This window comes from Lithobates pipiens, unplaced genomic scaffold (assembly GCF_037356315.1).
Source record: "Lithobates pipiens isolate NorthernLeopardFrog02 unplaced genomic scaffold, aLitPip1_a1.2 Scaffold_24, whole genome shotgun sequence".
Taxonomy (NCBI): domain Eukaryota; kingdom Metazoa; phylum Chordata; class Amphibia; order Anura; family Ranidae; genus Lithobates; species Lithobates pipiens.
This window is the reverse complement of record NW_027507786.1, coordinates 22,831,515-22,852,581: the sequence shown is the minus strand read 5'-3', so window position 1 is coordinate 22,852,581 and position 21,067 is coordinate 22,831,515. Positions and strand designations below refer to the sequence as shown.

The 21,067-nt window shown below is 51.9% G+C and overlaps 1 protein-coding gene across 1 annotated transcript in view; it reads right to left on the bottom strand.

Annotated features, from left to right (window-relative positions):
* Window positions 1–3,606: 3,606 nt before the first annotated feature.
* The window catches only part of CUNH11orf58 (chromosome unknown C11orf58 homolog), a 22,172-nt gene continuing 4,711 nt past the window's right edge, over window positions 3,607–21,067 (bottom strand). The window contains exons 3-5 of the mRNA XM_077453686.1: window positions 19,310–19,370; window positions 19,086–19,194; window positions 3,607–4,309 (exon numbers count right to left, since the gene is read on the bottom strand). Of these exons, the coding sequence (XP_077309812.1) occupies window positions 4,084–4,309; window positions 19,086–19,194; window positions 19,310–19,370 (396 nt within the window). The 3' untranslated portion in view covers window positions 3,607–4,083. The remainder of the gene's footprint in view (window positions 4,310–19,085; window positions 19,195–19,309; window positions 19,371–21,067) is intronic.

Genomic DNA, 21,067 nt, shown 5'->3' with positions numbered 1-21,067 from the left:
TACAGGGGAGGGCTCAGGAGAGAGGTGGGGATCTGAGGCAGGGGGTGGGATCACATACAGGGGAGGACTCAGGAGAGAGGCAGGATCACATACAGGGGAGGGCTCAGGAGAGAGGCGGGATCACATACAGGGGAGGGCTCAGGAGAGAGGGCGGGATCACATACAGGGGAGGGCTCAGGAGAGAGGGCGGGATCACATATAGGGGCGGGCTCAGGAGAGAAGGCGGGATCTGAGGCGAAGGGGTGGGGATCACATACAGGGGAGGGCTCAGGAGAGAGGCAGGATCACATACAGGGGAGGGCTCAGGAGAGAGGGCGGGATCACATACAGGGGCGGGCTCAGGAGAGAGGCGGGATCTGAGGCAGGGGGGGTGGGATCACATACAGGGGAGGGCTCAGGAGAGAGGCAGCCGGGATCACATACAGGGGAAGGCTCAGGAGAGAGGCGGGATCTGAGGCAGGGGTGGGACCATATACAAGGGAGGGCTCAGGATAGGCGGGATCTAAGGCAGGGGAGGGCTCAGGAGGGAGGCGGGATCTGAGGCAGGGGGTGGGATCACATACAGGGGAGGGCTCAGGAGAGAGGTCGGGATCACATACAGGGGAGGGCTCAGGAGAGAGGCGGGCTCTGAGGCGGGGGGTGGGATCACATACAGGGGAGGGCTCAGGAGAGAGGCGGGATCTGAGGCAGGGGGGTGGGATCACATACAGGGGAGGGCTCAGGAGAGAGGCGGGATCTGAGGCAGGGGAGGGCTGAGGAGAGAGGCGGGATCTGAGGCAGGGGAGGGCTGAGGAGAGAGGCAGGATCTGAGGCAGGGGAGGGCTGAGGAGAGAGGCGGGCTCTGAGGCGGGGGTGGGATCACATACAGGGGAGGGCTCAGGAGAGAGGCAGGATCACATATAGGGGCGGGCTCAGGAGAGAAGGCGGGATCTGAGGCGAAGGGGTGGGGGATCACATACAGGGAAGGCTCAGGAGAGAGCGGATCTGAGGCAGGGGTGGGATCACATACAGGGGAGGGCTCAGGAGAGAGGCAGGATCACATACAGGGGAGGGGCTCAGGAGAGAGGCAGGATCACATATAGGGGCGGGCTCAGGAGAGAAGGCGGGATCTGAGGCGGGGGTGGATCACATACAGGGGAGGGCTCAGGAGAGAGGCAGGATCACATACAGGGGAGGGCTCAGGAGAGAGGGCGGGATCACATATAGGGGCGGGCTCAGGAGACAAGGCGGGATCTGAGGCGAAGGGGTGGGGATCACATACAGGGGAGGGCTCAGGAGAGAGGCGGGATCACATACAGGGGAGGGCTCAGGAGAGAGGCGGGCTGAGGCGGGGGGTGGGATCACATACAGGGGAGGGCTCAGGAGAGAGGCAGGGGGTGGGATCACATACAGGGGAAGGCTCAGGAGAGAGGCGGGCTCTGAGGCGGGGGTGGGAATCACATACAGGGCGGGATCACATACAGGGGCGGGCTCAGGAGAGAAGGCGGGATCTGAGGCGAAGGGGTGGGGATCACATACAGGGGAGGGCTCAGGAGAGAGGCGGGATCACATGCAGGGGAGGGCTCAGGAGAGAGGCGGGATCTGAGGCAGGGGGTGGGACCAATACAGGGGCGGGTCTAAGGTTGCAGGTTGGAGGGCGGTGCTGCAGATCCTGTAGGATGGATCGCGGGGGGGGGGGGCTCAGGAGAGAGGCGGGATCACATACAGGGGAGGGCTCAGGAGAGAGGCGGGATCACATACAGGGGAGGGCTCAGGAGAGGGCGGGATCACATACAGGGGAGGGCTCAGGAGAGAGGCGGGATCACATACAGGGGAGGGCTCAGGAGGGAGGCGGGATCACATACAGGGGAGGGCTCAGGAGGGAGGTGGGATCACATACAGGGGCGGGTCTAAGGTTGCAGGGCGGTGCTGCAGATCCTGTAGGATGGATCGCGGGGGGGGCTCAGGAGGGAGGCGGGATCACATACAGGGGAGGGCTCAGGAGAGAGGCGGGATCACATACAGGGGAGGGCTCAGTAGGGAGGCAGGATCTGAGGTGGGGGGGTGGGACTACATACAGGGGAGGGCTCAGGAGGGAGGTGGGATCACATACAGGGGGCAGGTCTAAGGTTGCAGGGCGGTGCTGCAGATCCTGTAGGATGGATAGTGGGGGGGGGGGGGGGGGGCTCAGGAGGGAGGCGGGATCTGAGGTGGGGGGGTGGGACCACATACAGGGGAGGGCTCAGGAGGGAGGCGGGATCTGAGGCGGGGGGGTGGGATCACATACAGGGGCGGGTCTAAGGTTGCAGGTTGGAGGGCGGTGCTGCAGATCCTGTAGGATGGATAGCGCGGGGGGGGGGGGGGGGGGTCAGGAGGGAGGCGGGATCTGAGGCGGGGGTGGGGTCACATACAGGGGCGGGTCTAAGGTTGGAGGGCGGTGCTGCAGATCCTGTAGGATGGATAGCGCGGGGGGGGGGGGGGGCTCAGGAGGGAGGCGGGATCACATACAGGGAAGGGGTCAGTAGGGAGGTGGGATCTGAGGTGGGATCTGAGGCGGGGGGGGGGGGGGTAGGATCACATACAGGGGCGGGTCTAAGGTTGCAGGTTGGAGGGCGGTGCTGCAGATCCTGTAGGATGGATGGCGGGGGGGGTGGGGTGGTTTGATCACATACAGGGGCGGGTCTAAGGTTGCAGGTTGGAGGGCGGTGCTGCAGATCCTGTAGGATGGATAGCGGGGGGGCTCAGGAGGGAGGCGGGATCTGGGGCAGGGGGGTGGGATCACATACAGGGGCGGGTCTAAGGTTGCAGGTTGGAGGGCGGTGCTGCAGATCCTGTAGGATGGATAGCGGGGGGCTCAGGAGGGAGGCGGGATCTGGGGCAGGGGGGTGGGATCACATACAGGGGCGGGTCTAAGGTTGCAGGTTGGAGGGCGGTGCTGCAGATCCTGTAGGATGGATAGCGGGGGGCTCAGGAGGGAGGCGGGATCTGGGGCAGGGGGGTGGGATCACATACAGGGGCGGGTCTAAGGTTGCAGGTTGGAGGGCGGTGCTGCAGATCCTGTAGGATGGATAGCGGGGGGGCTCAGGAGGGAGGCGGGATCTGGGGCAGGGGGGTGGGATCACATACAGGGGCGGGTCTAAGGTTGCAGGTTGGAGGGCGGTGCTGCAGATCCTGTAGGATGGATAGCGGGGGGGCTCAGGAGGGAGGCGGGATCTGGGGCAGGGGGGTGGGATCACATACAGGGGCGGGTCTAAGGTTGCAGGTTGGAGGCGGTGCTGCAGATCCTGTAGGATGGATAGCGGGGGGCTCAGGAGGGAGGCGGGATCTGGGGCAGGGGGGTGGGATCACATACAGGGGCGGGTCTAAGGTTGCAGGTTGGAGGGCGGTGCTGCAGATCCTGTAGGATGGATAGCGGGGGGGCTCAGGAGGGAGGCGGGATCTGGGGCAGGGGGGTGGGATCACATACAGGGGCGGGTCTAAGGTTGCAGGTTGGAGGGCGGTGCTGCAGATCCTGTAGGATGGATAGCGGGGGGGGGGGGGGGGGGGGCTCAGGAGGGAGCGGGATCTGAGGTGGGGGGGGGGGGGGGGGGGGGCGGACCGCACAGAGCAGAGAACACAAACGTCATAAACAAGACAAAGCTCCACGTTTATTCGACAAAATAAAGAGCATTCGGGGCGGATTGTGAACAGCCAGACCTATAAAAAGGAAAATATTCTGTCAGCTTAAAACAGGATTAACCCTTTGACTGCCGGGGGCAGGTCACACCCATTTCCTAAATTAATTTTTAAAATGACAAAAAAAATAATAATATATATAAATGGCGGCAGTTCATGTGATCAGAGCACAGCCGGCACACCTCCTCTCAGCAGGTCTGTTCTCAGGATTTCCTCGTAGGAGCAGAGCCGTTACCAAGGTAACCCTGATAAAGTACTGGGGGGGGGCGGGGACTTCACACGAGGGATGCTCACATTGGATGGTATAAAGCTCCACCCACAATGGGATGACAGGTGGGAAGAGGGGGAGGGGGTGTTGCGATTACCTCTGGCCCACCTGAGATCCGGGCGCCCCCTCCCCCGCACAGGCAGATTAGGAGCTGCTGGACTTCACAAACTGCATTTTGTAGTTGGACTTGCTCGGTTTGCGCTGCGAGGCGCCGTCCTGGTCGCTGGGCGCTTTGTCCGCCGTCTTGGCCGCCGCACTCGGCTTTCTATCTCGGTCTTTATGGGTTTCTTTGCTACTTTTATCGGAGTGTCTGTCTGCTCTGGGGGCCTCTTCAGGTGGGGGAGGGGGAGGGGGAGGAAGAGTCGGCTTCTCCTCTGAACTGCTCGGCTGAAAAAACAAAAACGAGATAAATCAGAAAAAGGTGTGAGAATTCCCCTCCCCCCCTCCCACATACAATGCAATCTTATTGGACAATTTCCTAAGGAAAGTTTAAATCTGAACTCCGGGTGAACAGCCAAACACACCATTAGACCTCGTGGGACGGAGCAATGCATACCCCAAGTGAGGGGCGTGTATTCAGATACTCCCAGCCCCCCCCCCCCCCCCCCCAAATACTTGACTGGCTCCTCTTAATCCAGCGCTGTGCCCAAGAGCACCATCACTGCTCTCTCCTCATAGGCAGTCGTTGGCTTCCGCTGCTGTCAATCAAATCCTATGAGGAAGGGCCGGGGGAGGGGCTGAGCCATGCTGTGCGAGTCTCTGGACACAGGCAGCGAGCCCACACATCTGCCCCCATAGCAAGCACATGCTATTGGGGCAGACAGAAAAAAGGAGCCAGGAGCAGCGAAGAGGGAGCCGAGAACTGGAGAAAGTGCAGAGAAGAGCAACCAAACCGATAAGAGGCATGGAGGAGCTCAGCTATGAGGAGAGATTAGAGGAACTGAATGTATTCTCTACTGCGAAGTTAGAATACATAAGGGGGGGATATGATCTCCATGTATAATACATAAGGGGGGGGGGGATATGATGGCTATGTATAATACATAAGGGGGGGGGATATGATGGCTATGTATAATACATAAGGGGGGGGGGGATATGATGGCTATGTATAATACATAAGGGGGGGGGGGATATGATGGCTATGTATAATACATAAGGGGGGGGGGGGATATGATCACTATGTATAATACATAAGGGGGGGGGGATATGATCACTATGTATAATACATAAGGGGGGGGGGGGGATATGATCACTATGTATAATACATGGGGGGGGGGATATGATCACTATGTATAATACATGGGGGGGGGGGATATGATCACTATGTATAATACATAAGGGGGGGGGGGATATGATCACTATGTATAATACATAAGGGGGGGGATATGATCATGTATAATACATAGGGGGGGGGGGATATGATGGCTATGTATAATACATAAGGGGGGGGGATATGATGGCTATGTATAATACATAAGGGGGGGGGATATGATGGCTATGTATAATACATAAGGGGGGGGATATGATGGCTATGTATAATACATAAGGGGGGGATATGATGGCTATGTATAATACATAAGGGGGGGGGATATGATCGCTATGTATAATACATAAGGGGGGGGGGATATGATGGCTATGTATAATACATAAGGGGGGGGGGGGATATGATCGCTATGTATAATACATAAGGGGGGGATATGATGGCTATGTATAATACATAAGGGGGGGGGATATGATCACTATGTATAATACATAAGGGGGGGGGATATGATCACTATGTATAATACATAAGGGGGGGGGATATGATCACTATGTATAATACATAAGGGGGGGGGGGGGGATATGATGGCTATGTATAATACATAAGGGGGGGGGGGGGGATATGATCGCTATGTATAATACATAAGGGGGGGGATATGATGGCTATGTATAATACATAAGGGGGGGGGATATGATGGCTATGTATAATACATAAGGGGGGGGGGGGGATATGTTCACTATGTATAATACATAAGGGGGGGGATATGATCACTATGTATAATACTAAAGGGGGGGGGGATATGATGGCTATGTATAATACATAAGGGGGGGGGATATGATGGCTATGTATAATACATAAGGGGGGGGATATGATGGCTATGTATAATACATAAGGGGGGGGATATGATGGCTATGTATAATACATAAGGGGGGGGGGGGGGGGGATATGATCGCTATGTATAATACATAAGGGGGGGATATGATGGCTATGTATAATACATAAGGGGGGGGGGGATATGATCACTATGTTATAATACATAAGGGGGGGGGATATGATCACTATGTATAATACATAAGGGGGGGGATATGATCACTATGTATAATACATAAGGGGGGGGGATATGATGGCTATGTATAATACATAAGGGGGGGGGGGGGGGATATGATCGCTATGTATAATACATAAGGGGGGGGGATATGATGGCTATGTATAATACATAAGGGGGGGGGATATGATGGCTATGTATAATACATAAGGGGGGGGGGGATATGATGGCTATGTATAATACATAAGGGGGGGGGATATGATGGCTATGTATAATACATAGGGGGGGGGGGATATGATGGCTATGTATAATACATAAGGGGGGGGATATGATGGCTATGTATAATACATAAGGGGGGGGGATATGATGGCTATGTATAATACATAAGGGGGGGGGATATGATGGCTATGTATAATACATAAGGGGGGGGGGATATGATGGCTATGTATAATACATAAGGGGGGGGGGGGGGATATGATCGCTATGTATAATACATAAGGGGGGGATATGATGGCTATGTATAATACATAAGGGGGGGATATGATCACTATGTATATACATAAGGGGGGGGGATATGATCACTATGTATAATACATAAGGGGGGGGGATATGATCACTATGTATAATACATAAGGGGGGGGGGGATATGATGGCTATGTATAATACATAAGGGGGGGGGGGGGGGGGGGATATGATCGCTATGTATAATACATAAGGGGGGGGGGATATGATGGCTATGTATAATACATAAGGGGGGGGGGGATATGATGGCTATGTATAATACATAAGGGGGGGGGGGGATATGATGGCTATGTATAATACATAAGGGGGGGGGGATATGATGGCTATGTATAATACATAAGGGGGGGGGGGATATGATGGCTATGTATAATACATAAGGGGGGGGGGGATATGATGGCTATGTATAATACATAGGGGGGGGGGATATGATGGCTATGTATAATACATAAGGGGGGGGGGATATGATGGCTATGTATAATACATAAGGGGGGGGGATATGATGGCTATGTATAATACATAAGGGGGGGGGATATGATGGCTATGTATAATACATAGGGGGGGGGGGATATGATGGCTATGTATAATACATAAGGGGGGGGGGGATATGATGGCTATGTATAATACATAGGGGGGGGGGGGAGATATGATGGCTATGTATAATACATAAGGGGGGGGGATATGATGGCTAGGTATAATACATAAGGGGGGGGGGATATGATCGCTATGTATAATACATAAGGGGGGGGGATATGATGGCTATGTATAATACATAAGGGGGGGGGATATGATCTCCATGTATAATACATAAGGGGGGGGATATGATCTCCATGTATAATACATAAGGGGGGGGGGGATATGATGGCTATGTATAATACATAAGGGGGGGGGATATGATGGCTATGTATAATACATAAGGGGGGGGGATATGATCTCCATGTATAATACATAAGGGGGGGGATATGATCTCCATGTATAATACATAAGGGGGGGGATATGATCTCCATGTATAATACATAAGGGGGGGGGATATGATGGCTATGTATAATACATAAGGGGGGGGGATATGATGGGCTATGTATAATACATAAGGGGGGGGGATATGATGGCTATGTATAATACATAAGGGGGGGGGATATGATGGCTATGTATAAACATAAGGGGGGGGGGATATGATGGCTATGTATAATACATAAGGGGGGGGGGATATGATCGCTATGTATAATACATAAGGGGGGGATATGATGGCTATGTATAATACATAAGGGGGGGGATATGATCACTATGTATAATACATAAGGGGGGGGGATATGATCACTATGTATAATACATAAGGGGGGGGGATATGATCACTATGTATAATACATAAGGGGGGGGGGATATGATGGCTATGTATAATACATAAGGGGGGGGGGGGGGGGGATATGATCGCTATGTATAATACATAAGGGGGGGGGGGGGATATGATGGCTATGTATAATACATAAGGGGGGGGGGATATGATGGCTATGTATAATACATAAGGGGGGGGGGGGATATGATGGCTATGTATAATACATAAGGGGGGGGGGATATGATGGCTATGTATAATACATAAGGGGGGGGGGGATATGATGGCTATGTATAATACATAGGGGGGGGGATATGATGGCTATGTATAATACATAAGGGGGGGGGATATGATGGCTATGTATAATACATAAGGGGGGGGGGATATGATGGCTATGTATAATACATAAGGGGGGGGGGATATGATGGCTATGTATAATACATAAGGGGGGGGGGATATGATGGCTATGTATAATACATAAGGGGGGGGGGATATGATGGCTATGTATAATACATAGGGGGGGGGGAGATATGATGGCTATGTATAATACATAAGGGGGGGGGGGATATGATGGCTATGTATAATACATAAGGGGGGGGGGGGATATGATGGCTATGTATAATACATAAGGGGGGGGGGATATGATCGCTATGTATAATACATAAGGGGGGGGGATATGATGGCTATGTATAATACATAAGGGGGGGGGATATGATCTCCATGTATAATACATAAGGGGGGGGATATGATCTCCATGTATAATACATAAGGGGGGGGGATATGATGGCTATGTATAATACATAAGGGGGGGGATATGATGGCTATGTATAATACATAAGGGGGGGGGGATATGATCTCCATGTATAATACATAAGGGGGGGGATATGATCTCCATGTATAATACATAAGGGGGGGGATATGATGGCTATGTATAATACATAAGGGGGGGGGGGATATGATGGCTATGTATAATACATAAGGGGGGGGGGATATGATGGCTATGTATAATACATAAGGGGGGGGGATATGATCACTATGTATAATACATAAGGGGGGGGGATATGATCACTATGCATAATACATAAGGGGGGGATATGATGGCTATGTATAATACATAAGGGGGGGATATGATCTCCATGTATAATACATAAGGGGGGGGATATGATGGCTATGTATAATACATAAGGGGGGGGGGATATGATCGCTATGTATAATACATAAGGGGGGGGGATATGATCACTATGTATAATACATAAGGGGGGGGGGGGATATGATCACTATGCATAATACATAAGGGGGGGGATATGATGGCTATGTATAATACATAAGGGGGGGGATATGATCACTATGTATAATACATAAGGGGGGGGGGGGGATATGATCTCCATGTATAATACATAAGGGGGGGGGATATGATGGCTATGTATAATACATAAGGGGGGGGGATATGATGGCTATGTATAATACATAAGGGGGGGGGGGGGATATGATCGCTATGTATAATACATAAGGGGGGGGGGGGATATGATCGCTATGTATAATACATAAGGGGGGGGGATATGATCACTATGTATAATACATAAGGGGGGGGGATATGATCACTATGTATAATACATAAGGGGGGGGGATATGATGGCTATGTATAATACATAAGGGGGGGGGGGGGATATGATCGCTATGTATAATACATAAGGGGGGGGGGGATATGATCACTATGTATAATACATAAGGGGGGGGGGATATGATCACTATGCATAATACATAAGGGGGGGATATGATGGCTATGTATAATACATAAGGGGGGGGGGATATGATCTCCATGTATAATACATAAGGGGGGGGATATGATGGCTATGTATAATACATAAGGGGGGGGGGGGATATGATCGCTATGTATAATACATAAGGGGGGGGGGGATATGATCACTATGCATAATACATAAGGGGGGGATATGATGGCTATGTATAATACATAAGGGGGGGGATATGATCTCCATGTATAATACATAAGGGGGGGGGATATGATCGCTATGTATAATACATAAGGGGGGGGGGATATGATCACTATGTATAATACATAAGGGGGGGGGGGGGGATATGATCACTATGCATAATACATAAGGGGGGGGGATATGATCGCTATGTATAATACATAAGGGGGGGGGATATGATCACTATGTATAATACATAAGGGGGGGGGGATATGATCACTATGTATAATACATAAGGGGGGGGGGATATGATCACTATGTATAATACATAAGGGGGGGGGGATATGATCACTATGTATAATACATAAGGGGGGGGGGATATGATCACTATGTATAATACATAAGGGGGGGGGGGGGGGATATGATCACTATGCATAATACATAAGGGGTCCATATAATGAACTTAGTGGAGTTATTCACTTTAACCACTTGCCCCCCCCCCCGGCCAAATTCTAACACTTCTCTCCTACATGTAAAAATCTTTTTTTGCTAGAAAATTACTCAGAACCCCCAAACACAGAGTGCGGGGGGGGGGGGGGGGGGGGGGGGGAGCTGGTTGGTCATTGCAACTTTTAATCTTTCACAGTATTTGCGCAGTCATTTTTCAAGTGCTTTTTTTTTTTTTTTTTAAACAGTAAATTTTGACCAAAAAAACAAAAAACAAACAAACACTGGATTATTATTTACCCCACTTTTTTGAATAATGTGAAAGAGGACGTTACACCGAGTAATTGTCACACTTTGAAATTGCGAACTCGTGAAATGGCGCCAAACTTCGGTCCTTAAAACCGCCCCCCCCCCATAGACGACGCTTTAAACAACATTTATTTACAGGTTACCCATTTAGAGTTGCAGAGGAGGTCTAGCGGTAGAATTATTGCTCTCGCTCGAATGTTCACGGCAATACCTCACATGTGTGGTGCCAACACCATTTACAGAAGTGGGAGGTGACCTTCGTATCCATCCGCACCGGCGCCTGGGCAATTTTTCTCTTTATAATGGTTTATTTTATTTTTTTTATTTTTTTTTTTACACTTTCATTTATTTATTTTTTTTAATCAGTTTTTATTCCTATTACATGGAATGTAAACATCCTTGTAATGGGAATAGGGCATGACAGGTCCTCTTTACAGCCAGATCTGGGATCAATAAGTCCCCACATCTCTCCTCTAATCTGGGAAGCTGAAATAAATAAAATGACCACGCACGATCCTGACTTCCCGTCCAGGGCAGGGGCATTTTTTTAAATTGCAGAGGGCAGGCGTGAGGTCAATACACCGTGCCCGCTCTTCCAACAATCATAGAGACGTCTGGGGGGGGGGGGGGGGGTCAAATCCGATTGCCTCTGGGGGGATCAGGAAGGATTCTCCCCCCCCCCCCACCCACCCCCACTGGAGGAAATTGGAGAATGCTTTGCTTTCGCCTTCCTCTGGATCAGCGGTGGGTGAAGGATTCTGTCTACGGGATCGTTTTCTAAATAGTGCAGCGCTGCGTTTCATTGAACAATGTACATACAAAATTTATATTAATCATATCATGATCAAAAATTATATTTTAACCACTTAACCCCCGGACCATTTTGCAGCTAAAGGACCAGGCCTCTTTTTTTGCGATTCGGCGCTTCGTTGCTTTAACTGGCAGTTGCGCGGTCATGCGACGTGGCTCCCAAACAAAAATTGGTGTCCTTTCCCCCCCCCCCCCACAAATAGAGCTTTTTGGTGGTATTTGATCACCTCTGCGGTTATTTTTTTGCGCTATAAACAAAAAAAAAAAAAAAAAAAAAAGCGACAATTTTGAAAAAAAAAAAAAAAAAAGTGCAATATTTTTGAGTTTTTGCTATAATAAATATCCCCCAAAAATATATAAAACATTTTTTTCCCCCCTCAGTTTAGGCCGATACGTATTCTACATTTTTTTTTTTTTTTTACCAAAAATATTGCAATAAGCGATTGATTTGCGCAAAAGTTATAGCATCTACAAAATAGGATAATTTTATGGAATTAAAAAAAAAAAAAAATAATAATAATTTAAAGCGGGAGTCCGCGTTAAAAAAAAAAAAAAAAAAAAAAAGCCAGCAGCAACAAATACTGCAGCTGCTGACTTTTAAAATAAGGACACTTACCCGCCCAGCGCGCCCGCGATGTCGGCACCCGAAGCCGATCTCTCGATCGTCTCTCGGGTGCTGCCGCCGCCATCTTGGGTATGGGAATCAGGAAGTGGAGCCTTTCGGCTTCATTTCCCGGTTCCCTACTGCGCATGCGCGAGTCGCGCTGCGCAATAAGGACGGTCCCCGCTGTCTCTGGGATCTGTGTGTTTCCCAGCAGGCAGCGGGGCACTTGCGGAAGGGGACGGGGACTTGCGGAAAGGGGCGTAATCTACACCCCTTTCCGCAGAGAGCTATCCCGGAAGTGGGTGCAGATACCGGTACTGTACAGGTACCTGCACCCCCCCTCCCCCCTGAAAGGTGCCAATTGTGGCGCCGGAGGGTTCCGATGAGCGGAAGGTCCACTTTAGGGTGGACCTCCGCTTTAACTAGTAATGGTGATGATCAGCAATTTTTATCATGACAGACATTATGGCGGACACGTCAGACAATTTTGACACATTTTTGGGACCATTGGCGTTAATACAGCGATCAAAAATGCACCGATTACTGTAAAAATGTCACTGGCAGTGAAGGGGTTAACCACCAGGGGGCAGGGAGGGGTTAAGTGTGAGTGTGTTTTTCTTTAACTGTAGGGGGCGTGGTTTGGCGTGTGACATCACTGATCGTCTTTCCCTATAACAGGGTGTAGTGTCACATTTTGCTGCCTATCACAGGATGCTGCGGAAGTGACGTTGCCGCCAGAAATTGCGTACTGCGCATGCGCGATGCGTTCCAACATAGTTTCGGCAATACAGTTCAGCGAAACCACCACATAATGTTACGGAAGTGACGTTACACACAACACAAACACTGGGCCGTGCGTCACACTAATACTTCCCTTGTTACCTCGTATCATTTACCAACCATGCTGAGCTACGTGCCGTGTTCTGCATTGCTGGGACTTGTAGTGCCTATCCTGAGCTACATGCTTCAATGTTCAGTGTCCTCATCCCTATCCGCGAGCTTCAATGTTCAGTGTCCTCATCCTTATCCCCCTGCTTCAATGTTCAGTGTCCTCATCCCTATCCTTATCCCCGATCTTCAATGTTCAGTGTCCTCATCCCTATCCTCGAGCTTCAATGTTCAGTGTCCTCATCCCTATCCGCGAGCTTCAATGTTCAGTGTCCTCATCCTTATCCCGTGCTTCAATGTTCAGTGTCCTCATCCCTATCCCCGAGCTTCAATCTTCAGTGTCCTCATCCCTATCCTCGAGCTTCAATGTTCAGTGTCCTCATCCTTATCCCCGTGCTTCAATGTTCAGTGTCCTCATCCCTATCCTTATCCCCGATCTTCAATGTTCAGTGTCCTCATCCCTATCCTCGAGCTTCAATGTTCAGTGTCCTCATCCTATCCCCCTGCTTCAATGTTCAGTATCCTTATCCCCATGCTTCAATGTTCAGTGTCCTCATCCCTATCCCCCTGCTTCAATGTTCAGTGTCCTCATCCTTATCCCCGTGCTTCAATGTTCAGTGTCCTCATCCCTATCCCCGTGCTTCAATGTTCAGTGTCCTCATCCTTATCCCCGTGCTTCAATGTTCAGTGTCCTCATCCCCGAGCTTCAATGTTCAGTGTCCTCATCCCTATCCCCCTGCTTCAATGTTCAGTGTCCTCATCCCTTATCCCCCTGCTTCAATGTTCAGTGTCCTCATCCCTATCCCCCTGCTTCAATGTTCAGTGTCCTCATCCCTATCCCCGTGCTTCATGTTCAGTGTCCTCATCCTTATCCCCCTGCTTCAATGTTCAGTGTCCTCATCCCTATCCCCGAGCTTCAATGTTCAGTGTCCTCATCCCTATCCCCGTGCTTCAATGTTCAGTGTCCTCATCCCTATCCCCGAGCTTCAATGTTCAGTGTCCTCATCCCTATCCCCGAGCTTCAATGTTCAGTGTCCTCATCCCTATCCCCTGCTTCAATGTTCAGTGTCCTCATCCCTATCCCCCTGCTTCAATGTTCAGTGTCCTCATCCCTATCCCCCTGCTTCAATGTTCAGTGTCCTCATCCTTATCCCCGAGCTTCAATGTTCAGTGTCCATCCTTATCCCCGTGCTTCAATGTTCAGTGTCCTCATCCCTATCCCCATGCTTCAATGTTCAGTGTCCTCATCCCTATCCTTATCCCCGAGCTTCAATGTTCAGTGTCCTCATCCCTATCCTCGAGCTTCAATGTTCAGTGTCCTCATCCCTATCCGCGAGCTTCAATGTTCAGTGTCCTCATCCCTATCCCCCTGCTTCAATGTTCAGTGTCCTCATCCCTATCCTTATCCCTGTGCTTCAATGTTCAGTGTCCTCATCCCCGAGCTTCAATGTTCAGTGTCCTCATCCTTATCCCCCTGCTTCAATGTTCAGTGTCCTCATCCCTATCCCCATGCTTCAATGTTCAGTGTCCTCATCCCTATCCCCGAGCTTCAATGTTCAGTGTCCTCATCCTTATCCCCGAGCTTCAATGTTCAGTGTCCTCATCCCTATCCCCCTGCTTCAATGTTCGGTGTCCTCATCCCTATCCCCGAGCTTCAATGTTCAGTGTCCTCATCCCTATCCCCATGCTTCAATGTTCAGTGTCCTCATCCCTATCCCCCTGCTTCAATGTTCAGTGTCCTCATCCCTATCCCCGTGCTTCAATGTTCAGTGTCCTCATCCTTATCCCCCTGCTTCAATGTTCAGTGTCCTCATCCCTATCCCCGAGCTTCAATGTTCAGTGTCCTCATCCCTATCCCCGTGCTTCAATGTTCAGTGTCCTCATCCCTATCCCCGAGCTTCAATGTTCAGTGTCCTCATCCCTATCCCCGAGCTTCAATGTTCAGTGTCCTCATCCCTATCCCCCTGCTTCAATGTTCAGTGTCCTCATCCCTATCCCCCTGCTTCAATGTTCAGTGTCCTCATCCCTATCCCCCTGCTTCAATGTTCAGTGTCCTCATCCTTATCCCCGAGCTTCAATGTTCAGTGTCCATCCTTATCCCCGTGCTTCAATGTTCAGTGTCCTCATCCCTATCCCCATGCTTCAATGTTCAGTGTCCTCATCCCTATCCTTATCCCCGAGCTTCAATGTTCAGTGTCCTCATCCCTATCCTCGAGCTTCAATGTTCAGTGTCCTCATCCCTATCCGCGAGCTTCAATGTTCAGTGTCCTCATCCCTATCCCCCTGCTTCAATGTTCAGTGTCCTCATCCCTATCCTTATCCCTGTGCTTCAATGTTCAGTGTCCTCATCCCCGAGCTTCAATGTTCAGTGTCCTCATCCTTATCCCCCTGCTTCAATGTTCAGTGTCCTCATCCCTATCCCCATGCTTCAATGTTCAGTGTCCTCATCCCTATCCCCGAGCTTCAATGTTCAGTGTCCTCATCCTTATCCCCGAGCTTCAATGTTCAGTGTCCTCATCCCTATCCCCCTGCTTCAATGTTCGGTGTCCTCTCCCTAATCCAAATCCCCCGAGCTTCAATGTTCAGTGTCCTCATCCCTATCCCCATGCTTCAATGTTCAGTGTCCTCATCCCTATCCGCGAGCTTCAATGTTCAGTGTCCTCATCCCTATCCCCCTGCTTCAATGTTTAGTGTCCTCATCCTTATCCCCGAACTTCAATGTTCAGTGTCCTCATCCCTATCCCCATGCTTCAATGTTCAGTGTCCTCATCCTTATCCCCGGGCTTCAATGTTCAGTGTCCTCATCCTTATCCCCGAGCTTCAATGTTCAGTGTCCTCATCCTTATCCCTGAGCTTCAATGTTCAGTGTCCATCCTTATCCCTGTGCTTCAATGTTCAGTGTCCTCATCCCTATCCCCATGCTTCAATGTTCAGTGTCCTCATCCCTATCCCCCTGCTTCAATGTTCAGTGTCCTCATCCTTATCCCCCTGCTTTGATGAGGACACTGAACATTGAAGCTCGGGGATAAGGATGAGGACACTGAACATTGAAGCAGGGGGATAGGGATGAGGACACACTGAACATTGAAGCTTGGGGATAGGGATGAGGACACTGAACATTGAAGCACGGGGATAAGGATGAGGACACTGAACATTGAAGCATGGGGATAGGGATGAGGACACTGAACATTGAAGCTTGGGGATAGGGATGAGGACACTGAACATTGAAGCACAGGGATAAGGATGAGGACACTGAACATTGAAGCTTGGGGATAGGGATGAGGACACTGAACATTGAAGCATGGGGATAAGGATGAGGACACTGAACATTGAAGCATGGGGATAGGGATGAGGACACTGAACATTGAAGCTTGGGGATAAGGATGAGGACACTGAACATTGAAGCAGGGGGATAGGGATGAGGACACTGAACATTGAAGCTTGGGGATAGGGATGAGGACACTGAACATTGAAGCACAGGGATAAGGATGAGGACACTGAACATTGAAGCTTGGGGATAGGGATGAGGACACTGAACATTGAAGCTCGGGGATAGGGATGAGGACACTGAACATTGAAGCATGTAGCTCAGGATAGGCACTACAAGTCCCAGCAATGCAAAACCTACTAGGTAACAAGGAAGTATTAGTGTGACGCACGGCCCAGTGTTTGTGTTGTCTGTAACGTCACTTCCGTAACATTATGTGATGGTTTCACTGAACTGTAATTGCCGAAACTATGTTGGAACGCATTGCGCATGCGCAGTACGCAATTTCTGGCGGCAACGTCACTTCCGCAGCATCCTGTGATAGGAAGCAAAATGTGACACTACACCCTGTTATAGGGAAAGACGATCAGTGACAGGCTCACTAGGAAGCACGGGGAGAGGTTTGTTTACACTTACCTCTCCTCGTTCTTCAGCTCTGTGACCGATCGCCGCTGGTGTCCCACAGCCACAGAGCTCAGAACCGGGTCAGGAGCTTCGCCACCGGCGGCGGCTCGCGACCTACGGCTGGGCACTTAAAGAGCAGCATACAGGTACGTGCTTGTGCCCAGCCGTGCCATTCTGCCGACGTACATATGTAGGAGGCGTCCTTAAGAGGTTAAACATATCATGATCAAAAATATATTTTAATTCAAAAAAATGAAAAAAAAAAAAAAATTTGAAAAAATAAAAATAAATTAGAAGAAGATGAGAGAACTACTGATGAAGGCCAATGAGAGGCCGACACGCGTTTAATGGGGAGGAGCCGAATCTGAAGCATCGCGAGTGGAGATTTGCGGTGAATGAATTGATTTGCGAAATGCCCTTTTAAAGTTTTTATCTTGTAAGTGGATTTGCTTCGGGGGGCTTTTAATAAACATGCAGAGTACGGCACGCACGGGTGTTTGTTGTTTCGGGTCTATAACCCGCGGAAGTAATCGCGAGGCACAGCACTCATGAGAAAGTGAAGGAAAGTGACGGCAATACAAACGCCGATCACCCAACACAGAGGAGCAGTCTGGGGACTGCAGGATTCCCATTGGAGAGTGAAAGTCGATCCATGGTGGTGGACACGAGGAGTATTGGTCTACACTTCTACATTCATCTTTGAGGAGAGCGCCCAACCTGCTGGGAGGCCAGCGCCCAACCTGCCGGAGGCCAGCGCCAACCTGCCGGAGGCCAGCGCCCAACCTGCCGGAGGCCAGCGCCCAACCTGCCGGAGGCCAGCGCCCAACCTGCCGGAGGCCAGCGCCCAACCTGCCGGAGGCCAGCGCCCAACCTGCCGGAGGCCAGCGCACCCAACCTGCGGAGGCCAGCGCACCCAACCTGCTGGAGGCCCAACCTGCTGGAGGCCCAACCGCTGGAGGCCCAACCTGCTGGAGGCCCAACCTGCTGGAGGCCCAACCTGCTGGAGGCCCAACCTGCTGGAGGCCCAACCTGCTGGAGGCCCAACCTGCTGGAGGCCCAACCTGCTGGAGGCCAGCGCCCAACCTGCTGGAGGCCAGCGGTGGATATATATATTCCATATAACAATTTCCATTATTACAAAAAGTGGAGTAAATATTCACCCCCCCCCCCCCCCCCCGTGTCCAAAGCAATATACAGCATCTAACAAAAGTAAGTACACCCCTCAGTGACATGTCTTCTCTCTTTTCATGTGACAACACTGAAGAAATGACATTGTCTACAATGTAAAGTAGTGAGTGTACAGCTTGTATAACAGTGTAAATTTCCTGTCCCCTCAAAATAACTCAACACACAGCCATTAATGTCTAAACCGCTGGCAACAAAAGTCAGTACACCCCTAAGGGAAAATCTCTAATTGGACCGAATTAGCCATTTTCACTTAGGGGTGTCCTGACTTTTGTTGCCAGCGGCAGTTTAGACATTAAATGGCTGTGTGTTGAGTTATTTTGAGGGGACAGGAAATTTACACTGTTATACAAGCTGTACACTCACTACTTTACATTGTAGACAAGTGTCATTTCTTCCTCTCTGTATCAGTGGTAACTTTTACACACGCCCATCAACACAGTGACACGCTCACTTCCTGTGTCACCTTCCCACTTCCAGCTTGCTCAGTTATCTCCTCTGTCCAATCAGCAGGGAGGTGACCCAGGAAGTTGTGCAGCAATCATCCTGACTGTACACAGTGGCAGAGGTGTGTAAATAAGTTGCAAGGCTACATGGCAGATCTACACAACTTCACACCGTATGAGAGGAGGTCAGGCGTCTACATAAGGTGTGCGCTCTCCTACTGCATGAGGGCAATCACCGACGCAGTTCAGGGGGGACGGATGTTAGCCTTCCCCCTGCAGAAACCCAGCACTACGAACCTTCCTCTCCCCCCCCCCGCAGACACCCATCACTATACCCTCCCCCCTCCCCCCACAGACATCTGTCACTGTACCCTCACACCCCTCCAACATCAGTCCTCTCTATCATCTATGTTTTGTTTCCTGATGTGTTACCACCCAAAAGGAGGTAAAGGGGAGGGGTGCATCATGATCCATGTAACAGGCAGACATATCGTACCTCGTTGAAGCCCAGACCGCAGTGCGCCGGTTCCGCCCAGACATGGAGCTGTCTATACTCTGCTGGTACTGATACTCCAAATCATCGTTCATCTTCTGATCCTCGGCTCCTGGCAGACAAGAAGATTGCATGAGGAGCAGGAAGGCGACCCACCCCAGTAATCAATGTTCACAGTGCAGACAATGCCGGGCCCCGCACACAGAGAGGGGGTGGGGGGTCCTTACCTGACCGGAAGTGTGATGTGGACTTGTGGTCTCCGATGACCAGACGACCCGTATGTTCTTTCTGGAAGGAGACAACCGATTATTATTATCTGACCAAGGCACAGACACCCACCTACCCATGTACTGACCTCTCCCCCTGCACACTGACATCACCCCAATAGCCCCCAGCAGACTACTACCCCACCTCTCACCCCCCTGCATGCTACACACCAACACCCAGCCACCGACACCCCTCCTTCCTCACCCCCTGCTTGCGGTAGACTGAGACCGCCCCACCCTCCCGCACGCCGCACCTTATTTACCTAGCTATGGTGAGATCAACAACCCTCCTCCATGGAAGAACAGCTCCTGCCACACATCCTGCAGTCTGTGACCCCATTGGAGAGATTTCACCTACCCCCCCCCCCCCCCCCCATTTCCTGTGGAGACAGGAAGCACTAGAAATCTCAACATAGACACAAAGAGTAGTAGAATGGAGGAGGGTGAGATCCTCAGTCAGGTCATTGTGGTCTGTCACTTCCTGTCCTGGTGACACCCGATCGCCTCCCACGCCACCCTGCCGACGCCCACTTCCCCTCCCATGCCACCCTGCTGACGCCTACTCCCCCCCACGCCACCCCGCTGACGGCCCACTCCCACGCCACCCCCGCTGACGCCCACTCCCAGCCACCCCGCTGACGCCTACCTCCCCCCCCCTCCCACGCCACCCCCGATGACACCCACTCCCACGCCACCCCGCTGACGCCTACTCCCCCTCCCACGTCACCCCGCCGACATCCACTCCCCCCCACGCCACCCCGCTGACGCCTACTCCCCCCCACGCCACCCCCGCTGACGCCTACTCCCCCCCCACGCCACCCCGCTGACGCCTACTCCCCCCCCCTCCCACACCACCCCGATGACACCCACTCCCACCGCCACCCCGCCGACATCCACTCCCCCCACGCCACCCCGCCGAGGCCTACTCCCCCCCACGCCACCCCGCCGACGCCTACTCCCCCCACGCACCCGCTCGACGCCCTACTCCCCCCCCCCCACGCACACCCCCGCTGACGCCTACTCACCCCCCCCCCCCCCCCCCCCCCCGCTGACGCCTACTCCCCCCCCACGCCACCCCGCTGACGCCTACTCCCCCCCCCTCCCACGCCACCCCGATGACACCCACTCCCACGCCACCCCGCTGACGCCTACTCCCCCTCCCACGTCACCCCGCCGACATCCGCTGACGCCCACCCCCCCCACGCCACCCCGCTGACGCCTACTCCCCCCCCCCCTCCCATGCCACCCCGCTGACGCCTACTCCCCCCCCCCCTCCCACGCCACCCCGCTGACGCCTACTCCCCCCCCTCCACGCCACCCCGCTGACGCCTACTCCCCCCTCCCACGCCACCCCGCTGACGCCTACTCCCCCCTCCCACGCCACCCCGCTGACGTCCACCCCCCCCCCCCCACCCACCCCGCTGACGTCCACTCCCCCTCCCATGCCATCCTGGTGACACCCTCCTATCCTGCACCAGGGGCATTCGCACCCATTACATCCTGTCACAGTGACACCTGCTTCCCTCCTATTCTGCACAAGGCAGAGGAAGGGAGCTAAAATACCCCCAATAGGGTCACAGCGGGCAACAAAGCCCCGATAGTTGCACCGATAGTTGGGGATGGTGTTGGAAGAAGGAATACCATCTCAGGAAAAAGCACCTCTGCAGGTAAGTAACCCTCCCGCCTTCACAGTCCTGACCTGTAGGCGTCTGCCAGAGA